This window comes from Phocoena phocoena, chromosome 3, assembly GCF_963924675.1.
Source record: "Phocoena phocoena chromosome 3, mPhoPho1.1, whole genome shotgun sequence".
Taxonomy (NCBI): Eukaryota; Metazoa; Chordata; class Mammalia; order Artiodactyla; family Phocoenidae; genus Phocoena; species Phocoena phocoena.
Genome location: NC_089221.1, coordinates 164,996,596 through 165,007,321, shown reverse-complemented (window position 1 = coordinate 165,007,321; position 10,726 = coordinate 164,996,596). Strand labels below are relative to the sequence as shown.

The window sequence follows — 10,726 nt, the reverse complement described above, 5'->3', positions numbered from 1 at the left end:
ACCAGTAGAACCAAAAAGGGAAAATGTAGGCTGTGAGTTTCCATTTTCGCATCTGTTAAATGGGCATAATCACATATTACGGTATATCACATAATCACATCGTGGGGGTGATAATATGGTCCCCATGATGTGGTGTGAGGGTTAAGATACAGAGCAGTTAGCATCGGGTTATGATAGATATTAGCTGATATTATTACTTCTGTGCAAATGCTGAGACCGGATTTTTTTTTTTTTTTTTTTTTTTTGCGGTACGCGGGCCTCTCACTGTTGTGGCCTCTCCCGTTGCGGAGCACAGGCTCCGGACGCACAGGCCCAGCGGCCATGGCTCACGGGCCCAGCCGCTCCGTGTCATGTGGGATCTTCCCGGACCGGGGCACGAACCCGTGTCCCCTGCATCGGCAGGCGGACCCTCAACCACTGCGCCACCAGGGAAGCCCCCGGATTTTTTTTTTTTTTTAAGTGAAACAAGTAAAGTGTTTATTAGGAGGAAAAAGAGTACGTGTAAATAGGTACACACGGGCGGACTCAGAGAGAGTTGTGCCTTCGTGGTAGTTTGAATCGCTTATATGGGGCATGTCTTCTGGGTTTCCTTTGGCCAATCATCTTGCTTTGCCTGGCTCTGAGCTGGGACCGGATTTCGAACTGAGGCCAGTCTGTTCTCTAAATGTTTCATTGGACCTGTAGGGGCGAGGCGGCCCGAGGCCACTGCCCAGGCCCTGAGCCCCTTTTCCTGTCCTGCAGATCTCCTGGGCGTGCCCTCTCTTCTCGCTGCTCATGCCGCTGGGACTGGGGCGGCGGAAAAAGGCACCGCCTCTGGTGGAAAATGAGGAGGCAGAGCCAGGCCGTGGTGGGCTGGGTGTGGGGGAGCCGGGGCCCCTGGGCGGAGGTGGGGCAGGGGCCCCCCAAATGGGCTTGCCCCCCCCTCCCCCTGCCCTGCGGCCCCGCCTTGTGTTCCACACCCAGCTGGCCCATGGCAGCCCCACTGGCCGCATCGAGGGCTTCACCAACGTCAAGGAGCTGTACGGCAAGATTGCTGAGGCCTTCCGGCTGCCAGCTGCTGAGGTACCCACTAGGGAGCCGGGCACCAGGGTCCCTGATGGTGAGCTAGAGAGAAGCCTGAGCGTGCATCCTGTTTGTGAGCTGTGGCTCAGGTGGTGAAGCTGCAGATACTGAGGTCTTACCCCAGTGAATTATGGGGAACTGGAGGCCAGGGCTGGATGCTGAATTTCATCAGGCATTGGGAGGCCTGTACCCCATTGGTTTGTGGCGAACTGGAGGCCACAGGCGGAGGCGGCATTCCCATCAGGCATTGAGAGGCCTGTGCCGCAGGGGATTGTGGGGGCGGGTGGCCACAGCTGGATGCTGAGTTCCTATCAGGCATTGGGAGACCTGCAGCCCAATGTATTGTGGGGAACTGGAGATCAGGACTGGATGCTGAATCCCCATCAGGCACTGGGAGGCCTCTGCCCCAGTGGATTGTGAGAATGGAGGGCCAGGGCTGGATGCTACATTCCCATCATACATTGAGAGGTTTGCAGCCCAGCGGATTGTGGGGACTGGAGGTCAGGTGCAACATTCACTTCTCCATGATTCACTGGGAGGTCCCACCCCAAGGACTTTGGGTGCCAAAGGATGGGAAGCAAGGAAGGTGACAGTGGGACTGAGCAGGAAGTAGATGCAGGGGTCTCAGTAGGCAGGATGGGTATCTGTGCCCCTTCATTCATTCCACAAGCATTTTCTGAGCACCCACTGTGTGCCAGGCTCTGTACCCTGGAAACAGCAGGGAGTTTTTGCTAGAACAGAAACCCAGCCCTAGTGGGGCCCTGCCCTGGCTCTGGGGTGGTCAGACACTGTGATGGGGACCCCCAGGCCTTTCCCAACTCTCCTCGCTTCCCCCTCAGGTGGCGATTAGCAAAGGGCACAGGAAGGAGGCGAGGGTTGAATATCTCCCACCCCTGTAGGTGATGTTCTGCACCCTCAACACCCACAAAGTGGACATGGACAAGCTCCTGGGGGGCCAGATCGGGCTGGAGGACTTCATCTTCGCCCACGTCAAGGGGCAGCGCAAGGAAGTGGAGGTGTTCAAGTCGGAGGAAGCGTTGGGGCTCACCATCACAGACAACGGGGCTGGCTATGCCTTCATCAAGGTGCCTGGGAGTGGGGCACCCAGAGTCCTGAGGGTAAGGCCTACCCATAGGACCCAACAGCAGAGCCACAAGGGCTGACAGCTCCTTTCCCCACAGCGCATTAAGGAGGGCAGCGTGATTGACCACATCCAGCTCATCAGCGTGGGTGACATGATCGAGGCCATCAACGGACAGAGCCTGCTGGGCTGCCGGCACTACGAGGTGGCCCGGCTGCTCAAGGAGCTGCCCCGGGGCCGCACCTTCACGCTGAAGCTCACAGAGCCCCGAAAGGCCTTTGGTGAGGAGCTGTCTCCTGCAGCCTGGATGGGTCCCTTCACTTGGGCCCTGGTTGCAGTGCCAAGGGCCACCAGCAGGTGGTGCTCAAGCCCAGTGGGTCACAGTGGAAAGGGGGTGGGGGCAGCTCCACCCTGCCCTGGGGAGGGGCTGCTGGCTCTCCGCCCAGCCTGGGAGGAGGATGGAGGCAAGGAGGAAGCTGCCCACACACCCAGCTTCCAGGAGCCATTAGCCCAGCCAAGCGCCCCCAACCCTGGCCAGTTCCCCACCCCGCAAGAAGCCAGGCTTGGCTGCCCAGTGCCAGCACCCCCCCTTTTTTGTCTGGCTTCATTAACTCTCAGGAATGGGCCCAAGGCCCCTGGGGTGGTGGTGGGGGACTCTGACACACTTCCCCAGGCAGATACGGCTGGTCTGTGGCCCAGCAGCTATACCCCCTTGGCCTTGGGGAAAGCAGCTGGGGACCCAGGACCCACCCCGTTCCTGTCCCTCAGGCCCTGGGAACAGAAGTGGCCCCCTCCAGTCTCCCCTCCAGCCTTTTCCATTCCTAGCCCCTGGCTGCACCTCCTATACTTGTGCCAAGCCTGAGTCAGGAGTCATGCCCTCCTGGGGTCACCTCAGCCTCCAATTCCCCCAAAGCCTACAGAAGCTTGGAGAAGGTGGAGGATTGTCTGAGGCCGGGATGCCTGGGTTCCTGCCCAGAACATGCTGGAATTGGGCTTCTCCAGCCCTCACCCCTTCCCTGTCCCCCACAGACATGATCAGTGTGCGTTCAGGGGGTGGCCGCCCAGGCTCCGGTCTCCAGCTGGGCACTGGCCGAGGGACCCTCCGGCTCCGATCCCGGGGTCCTGCCACAGTAGAGGATCTGGTGAGTTGTTCCAGCTGGGCCCCAGCCCCCCTTCCCTGTGAAATTCATAGGCGGCCGCATCACCTCTTAGTTGAGGGGCTCTGGGCACTGGATGCAAACCCACCTCTGCCACCTCCCAGCTCTGGGACCTTTCTTGGGCAAGTGGACCTCAGTTTCCTAATCTGTAAAATGGGGGTAGTGATACTGACACTTTCACGGTTGTCACGAGGATGAACTGTGTGTTTCTATACCGAAAGTGGTAAAAATTGTACAAGGCACTTAGTAAGTACAATTACAATTATATTCACATTATTATGATGTTGTTGTCCCTCTTCCCGCCCCCCAGCCTTCAGCCTTTGAGGAGAAGGCCATTGAGAAGGTGGATGACCTGCTGGAGAGTTACATGGGCATCAGGGACACAGAGCTGGGTGAGTGGGCGGCGCCTGGGTCTGGGGATGGGTGGAGTTTAGGGGAAGGAGCTTCTAGGTCCTGTGGGGCTGGGTCCACCCTGAGCACCTCTGTCATCTGTGCCTCCATTCTGCCGCACCCCCCACCCCCACCCCCGCAGCGGCCACCATGGTAGAGCTTGGAAAGGACAAAAGGAACCCGGACGAGCTGGCTGAGGCCCTGGATGAACGGCTTGGTGACTTCGCCTTCCCGGATGAGTTTGTCTTTGACGTCTGGGGAGCCATTGGGGATGCCAAGGTTGGCCGCTACTAGGCCTCCCGCTGGACCTTGAGATGACTTGGGCCAGGCCTGGTGGGAGCCTCTGTGGTGGAGACACCATGGGCTGGACCCCAGCGTCCAGCTCGGGCCCAGCTCAGTAGCCTGAAGATGATGCGGAGCGGAAGTGGGGCCCGACCTCTCCACCTCCAATCGGTACCACCCCCTCAACAGTTCCCAGCCTGGCTGGGGTCCCCAGCCCCCCACCCCACCCCCGCCCTGTTCCCCACCTACCTCAGCCGGGTCAGGCGCGGGGAGGGACCAGCCAGATTGGGCGGCCACCCCAGCCCCCAGTACTTTCCGCCTCAGCTGCCAAACTGGTCCCTCTATCTCCCTGGGGCCTTGGGTTCTGTTTGGGGGTCGTGACCTCCCTAGTTTCCTGACGCAGGGCATGCAGAACGGGGGGTGTCCCCCTCAGCAAACGCAATAATACCCTCCCCCTGCGCCACCTCCGTCCCCCCAGAGGAGCCCCCACTGTGGAGTCTGTTACCTCTGCATTTGAAACATGAGTCTGCTGTGAAGCCCCCAGACGCCCTCCCTCTCCTGCCCCCCTGTGTTTCCCTCAGCTCAGCCCCGGACAGAAGGGGCAGGAGGGATGATGGTGGTGGGCTTTCATATCTGAATTTGCCGTCTGGAAGATAAAGAATCTGCTGTTGGACCTGTGTGGCGGCTTTGGGATGGGAGAGGAGGGTGGGCCGGGATTGGGAAAGAATGCAGCAGCTGAAATCCATCCTCTTTGGGCTCCAAATTGAATTAGGAGCTGGCCCCAGCCGCCCGCCCCCTCCCACCCGTTCCGCCTGAGGAAGCTCTTGGCTGCAAGCCACCAGGCTTCCAGGCAAGGCTGGAGCTTCTCGGCCTGCTGAGGGTGCAAATCTTGCTTTCTCTCGAACAAGGCTCTTGCCACTCCTGGCCTGATGCGAACGGTGGGCAGGAGGCTGTGGGTCCTTGCCTGCTCCAACCCAGTGCCCTGGAGAGCCCCAGGGCCTTGGAGAGCCCCAGGGCCTTGGAGAGCCCCAGGGCCAGGAGGCATGGACAAAGAAAGATGGGGTGGGCTTAAGATGGAGTCTCAGGCCTGCCCCGCTGTGTGTTGATGGAGAGGAACCCCACCCCGAGGCTGGGGGGGGAGTCACGATGCACCCCGACCTCAGCTGACTCTGGACATGTGGGGTCCGCCAGCGCCCGTGGAGCGCCATACTTTGCGCCGGATGTGCTTGTTTTGACAACCCGCTTCATCCTTAAGGATTAAGGCAGGGATCAGGGAAGGGCGGGGGTGGGGGGGGTGGCGTCCTGGCCAGACCTGGAGGGAAGGGCAAGGATTGAAGTGGGGGGAAGCAGGCCAGAGGTCCCCGCAGGAATGTTTGGGGGCAAGTTGAGAGGGGAGGTCTAAGCCCGCCCGCTCACCATTTCCAACATGCAGGCAGTGGGCCGTGGGAGGGGGCAGTGGGGAGGACCACCTGGACGGGGGCTGGGACGGGTTACTCTGGGCATCGCTGGGCACCTGTGGGCACTTTGTGTGTCTGTGCTAATATACAGTTCTGGTTGTGAAGGGGTGAGGCTGTGTGAGTCTGGGTGTTGAGGAGGTAGGACTGTGTCTCAGAGTGTTGGTGGTTTGTGACTGTGTTGAGGGAATGGGGTGTGATGACTGTCTTCGCGTTCCAGGGTGTTTGTGGATGTCACTGGCAGGGCTTCTGTGTGGAGTGTGGCCGTGTGACAGCATGTGTGCCTCTGGGTGTTGCTGTTGCTAGGGTCGGGGGTGACCGGCTAGATCTCGGGGTGTCCAGGGGGTGCCACTCCTTGTGTCTTGGGTGTATGTGGTGTGTACCTGTGGGGCCTGTCTTGGACTGTTAGGGGGCATCTCTGGGTGATATTGGGGTGTGGCTGGGGGCTGTGTCAGTGGTAACAGTTGTGTGCACCGCTCAAGGTGCTGCGTGAGACTACATTTGCCAGCACTAAGGGGTGTGATGGTCTCTCTCACAGGGGGCTCTATTTCAGGGTGTTAGCGTCAGTAACTGTGGGCCCACCTCTGGTGCTAGAGGTGAGACCGTCTCAGTGTGACAATGGCTGACCCCAAGGCTCGTGGCTGCTGCTGAGGTGGGAACAGGCCATGACGGTGGGGGGGGGTCTCAGGGTGTTAAGGGATATGATTGTGTATCTTCGAGCGTGTGACCGTGTGTGCCGCTCAGGGATGCGATCCTACTTCTCAGGGCAGGAGGTGAGGATGCAGCTGAGTGCCCACAGGTGTGGCTGTCTCTGGCTTGGGATGTGTGTGTGCTCATCACATCCTAAAGCAGGATCTAGGAGACAGTCCACTGGTCACCGATCTTCCTGGTTCCCCTGCCCCGCTTCAGCCTCCTCCCTCTTCCCTCCCAGAGTTTGACTCGCTGCAGAACTTGCCTAGGCTTTAAGCCCCTGTGTAAATAATGGGCGGATCTCCTGGTCAGGCTGGGCATGACCCAAGCTGGTCCACCCAGGGCACTGCCCACCGCCACCCACCCAACATGCATGAAGGTTCTGGCAGGGCAAGGGGGTGCTGCTGTCCCCACGCAGGGCTAGCCCTCCAACCTTGCGGCCCCGGTGGGGGTAGTAGCACCACTAAGCCGCCCCAGACTGCCCTGGGCGACACTCACGTTTTCCACTGTTTAGATTTTATCCGCTTTATTAATGAGGTAGGCGAGAGGCCCACGCCTGGGAGGGAATGGGGCTGCTCCCGCCCCACCAGTGGGAGCGGGTCACGGGGGCCAGGCCAACTTCCCAGAGCCCCCCCCTTACTCAGGGGAGCTGGGGCCTGGGGAGCGGCCCATGACCATTGCCAGGAGTACAAAAAGGGGGTGTCTGTCACCCCAGGTCCCCTGAAGGCGTGCGCTGGGTGGAACGGCCCCTGGAGGCTGGAGCGGGCAGCGGGAGGAGGCTGGGAGCGAGGAGCCGCCCGGGGAGGGAGGGAGGGAGGGAGGGAGCGGCCTGTCGGAGAGCTCGGGCGCAGCAGGGCAGCCGGTGCAGTGGAGCAGCAGGGACCAAGCGGCAGGCGATGGGGACCCTGCGTCCCAGGCAGCTCCGGGTAAGAAGGCTGGGGCACGAGGATCTCCAGTGGGGGAGGAAGGCGTGAAAGGAATGGGTCCATGGCTCCCCCAGCCTGTCCTTCCCGTGTTCCTTGACTCTCAGCCCATCTCTCTGTCCCTGTTGATCTTACTGTCTGTCTAGCCTCCCTTCCCATATGACCTAGCAGGCAGTTCTGATCTCTCAGCCCTCACCAGGGGCTATCAAGGAATGGGTGGTGACGGGTTAGCCTTGAGGCCTCTGGGGCAGGGACATGAAGCTGGCAGGAGCGGAACTGTGGGCATCCAGGGTGAGGCAGCAGTGGGCAGAGGTAGGGCCTGGGTGAGAGACAGCGATGGGGCTCAGAGATGGGAGTGTGGGGGGACAAGGATGGGGCTCTGGGGACAGGGACAGGGCTGTGTGGACAGAGATGTGGCCAAGGGGACAGAGATGGGTTTATGGGAACAGAGATGTGGCCCTGGGGAAAGAGACAGTGTGGTGGGGAGAGATGTGCCCAAGGTGGCAGAGGTGGGGTTGTGAGCATCTAGGATGGGACTGGAGTAAAGGTGACATAGTGATGGTCAAAGATGGGGCAGTGGGGTCAGATGGTGCCCTGGGATTAGAAATGGGTCAGTGGGGGGCTTCCCTGGTGGCACAGTGGTTGGGAGTCCGCCTGCCGATGCAGGGGACACGGGTTCGTGCCCCGGTCCAGGAGGATCCCGTGTGCCGCGGAGCGGCTGGGCGCGTGAGCCATGGCCTCTGGGCCTGCGTGTCCGGAGCCTGTGCTCCGCAACGGGAGAGGCCACAACAGTGAGAGGCCCGCGTACCGCAAAAAAAAAAAACAAAAAAAAAAACAACAGAAAGAAAGAAATGGGTCAGTGGGTATCAGATGGGGCCGGGGGCCAGGAATTGGCTGTCAGAATGGGAGGTGGGTGTCAGAAGTGGGTGGGTAAAGCCCAGAGGTGGGGTCAGAGACAGGTGAGGCTGAAGCCAGGTGACCCTGGTGGACAGGGCAATGAGGGAAGACAGGCCTGGAGCAAGAGATGGGCTGGTAAGAGGAAGAGGACAAATGGATCAGGAATGGGGCAGCCAGAGTCATTTGGAGTTGCCACGGACAGAGGGTCCATAGAAGAACTCCATGGAGGGTGAGATGGGTCCTGATGATCTGAGATGGGACCACCAGCTGGTCCCAGGCCAATGGTGGAACCTCACCTTCCCCTCCTCTCCTCTCCCCAGCCCCACCCCCGGCACCTGACATGATCCCTTGCGGGCCCCTCAACCTGAGCCTGGCGGGTGAGGCGACCACGTGTACAGCACCTGGGGCCTCCAACGCCTCCGGCGGACCGCTGTCGGACCTGGCGGGCGCGTCGCCCGCGCTGCCCATCTTCTCCATGACGCTGGGCGCCGTGTCCAACGTGCTGGCGCTGGCACTGCTGGCGCAGGTCGCGGGCCGTCTGCGGCGCCGCCGCTCGGCAGCCACCTTCCTGCTGTTCGTCGCCAGCCTGCTGGCCACCGACCTGGTGGGCCACGTGATCCCGGGTGCGCTGGTGCTGCGCCTGTACGCGGCGGGGCGCTCGCCGGCCGGCGGCGCCTGCCACTTCCTGGGCGGATGCATGGTCTTTTTCGGCCTGTGCCCGCTGTTGCTGGGCTGCGGCATGGCCGTGGAGCGCTGCGTGGGCGTCACGCGGCCGCTGCTGCACGCAGCCGGCGTCTCGGTGGCCCGAGCGCGGTTGGCTTTGGCCGCGCTGGCCGCCGTGGCCTTGGCCGTGGCGCTGCTGCCATTGGCGCGCGTGGGCCACTACGAGCTGCAGTACCCGGGTACATGGTGCTTCATCGGTCTGGGCCCGGCGGGAGGCTGGCGCCAGTCGTTGCTCGCCGGCCTTTTCGCCGGCCTCGGCTTGGCCTCGCTGCTCGCCGCGCTCGTGTGCAACACGCTCAGCGGCCTTGCCCTGCTGCGCGCCCGCTGGTGCCGCCGCTCTCGACGGCACTTCCCGGCTGGAGGCCCCGACAGCCGCCGTCACTGGGGAGGGCGCGGACCCCGCCCGGCCTCTGCCTCGTCCGCCTCGTCCGCCTCGTCCGTCGCTCCGGCCTCCGCCGCCCCCGGCGGCTCCCTGGGCCGCGGCTCAGCGCGGCGAGCCCGTGCCCACGATGTGGAGATGGTGGGCCAGCTCGTAGGCATCATGGTGGTGTCGTGCATCTGCTGGAGCCCCCTGCTGGTGAGGGGTGCACATGCCCCTCCAACCCTGCTCCCTCCCACGCCCTCCGTGACCTCTCCCACCCTTTTCCATCCTGGGATACCTGGGTCCTCTCTCTCTGACCCAGCCAGGGCACTGCCCCCTCGAGGCCCCACCTGCCAGAGTCCACCCTTTGCCCTCTTCCTCTGACGTCCCACTTCTCCTCCCAGTCCCCGTATCTTACTCCTTCCTGGGGTCTTTGTAGTTCACCCGACCCAGGCAAGGTTCTCCTCCAACCCCACCCACCTAAGTACTTCCATTCCCTAGCTTCCTTCCACCATCACCACCCCTCTTCTCTTCTCCCCTTCAATCCCCTGTCCTTTGGGATACCTGGGACTTCTTTCCTGCCCAAGCACACACCCACTGAAGGCCTTTGCTTCTGCCACGGTCTCTAAGGCTCCCACTTCTTCTCCCCTCTCTCCACAGCTCCTTCCCAATTAGATTCCCATTTACCCTCCCCGTGACGTTCCGTCCATCCTCACAGCCTCCTTACCTTCAGACACTCTCCCATCCATCTCAGCCCTACCCTTCGCCGGTGCCCTTTTCTTACACCACCCACCGCTCACACTGTCTTCTCCCACAGGTGTTGGTGGTGCTGGCCATCGCGGGCTGGGGCTCCAGCTCCCTGCAGCAGCCGCTGTTTTTGGCCGTGCGCCTCGCCTCGTGGAACCAGATTCTGGACCCCTGGGTGTACATCTTGCTGCGCCGGGCTGTGCTTCGCCACCTGCTTCGCCTTCTGCCTTCAAGGGCAGGTGCCAAGGGCAGCCCCGGGGGGCTGGGCCTAATGAGGAGCGCTTGGGAGGCCAACTCGCTGCGCAGCTCCCGGCACAGTGGCCTCAGTCACTTCTAGGCGCGCCCGGCGGCTAAGCCAGACCACCCGGGGCCGGCCTCTGGTCCGCAGCTCGGAGACTTCGGGGAATAAAAGCTTTTTGCGGACAAGCCCAGGGCGGTGCGTCCCGTCGGGGCTGCAGCGGCCGCGCGGGAGCGGCAGAGGTGCTGTGTACGCCTCTGGGGTGTGCAGTTCCGGGACTAGCCACGCGGGGGCGTGGAGACGCAGAGCCGGAGTCGCAGGAGCACGCGCACAACGCCGTGGCCGCAGTCTTGGGGCGGAGGCTCGGCTGGGAGCAGAGTGGGAGGGTTGGGGGCCGCTTTTCGCCCCTGCTGCCGTCATGAGTGACTCCCGCAACCATTCGCTCATTGTGGCCCTGAGCTCCCACACACAACCCCAAGTCCCTACCCCCCAAACTACGCCCCATCACTGGCCTCTAACCCCGAAAGTTCCTCAACACAGCTCCAAGCCCCCTCCCACGGCGGCCTGCCCATGATCCCCACCACAATAACAGCCCCGAGTCTCCACCAGCCCTTGGCCCCCTTCAAACGATCCCCTACCACAATCCAGGGCCTCTGCCCATCACTCCCTACACCGCCGGCCACCCATCACATCCCCTCCCAACTCTCCCCACCTCCAAGCA

General features: G+C 62.0%; 2 protein-coding genes across 2 annotated transcripts; both read left to right on the top strand.

The window, feature by feature from the left end:
• Positions 1-774: 774 nt before the first annotated feature.
• GIPC1 (GIPC PDZ domain containing family member 1) lies at positions 775-4,644 on the top strand. Its single transcript, XM_065874441.1, has 6 exons — positions 775-1,062; positions 1,962-2,147; positions 2,244-2,424; positions 3,173-3,285; positions 3,611-3,692; positions 3,833-4,644. The coding sequence occupies exons 1-6, from the start codon at positions 775-777 to the stop codon at positions 3,982-3,984; spliced, it is 1,002 nt and encodes a 333-aa protein (XP_065730513.1). The 3' UTR covers positions 3,985-4,644.
• A 3,632-nt stretch (positions 4,645-8,276) lies between these two features.
• PTGER1 (prostaglandin E receptor 1) lies at positions 8,277-10,104 on the top strand. The gene is made up of 2 exons (XM_065875056.1): positions 8,277-9,236; positions 9,838-10,104. Exons 1-2 carry the CDS (start codon positions 8,277-8,279, stop codon positions 10,102-10,104), a joined length of 1,227 nt encoding a protein of 408 aa, XP_065731128.1.
• Positions 10,105-10,726: the final 622 nt, after the last annotated feature.

Coding starts and splice junctions, on each gene's coding strand:
- GIPC1 (XM_065874441.1), top strand. CDS start 775: ATGCCGCTGGGACTGGGGCGGCGGAAAAAGGCACCGCCTCTGGTGGAA. Junction 2,148..2,243: donor CTGGCTATGCCTTCATCAAG/GTGCCTGGGAGT, acceptor CTTTCCCCACAG/CGCATTAAGGAGGGCAGCGT. Junction 3,693..3,832: donor CATCAGGGACACAGAGCTGG/GTGAGTGGGCGG, acceptor CCACCCCCGCAG/CGGCCACCATGGTAGAGCTT.
- PTGER1 (XM_065875056.1), top strand. CDS start 8,277: ATGATCCCTTGCGGGCCCCTCAACCTGAGCCTGGCGGGTGAGGCGACC. Junction 9,237..9,837: donor TCTGCTGGAGCCCCCTGCTG/GTGAGGGGTGCA, acceptor CTTCTCCCACAG/GTGTTGGTGGTGCTGGCCAT.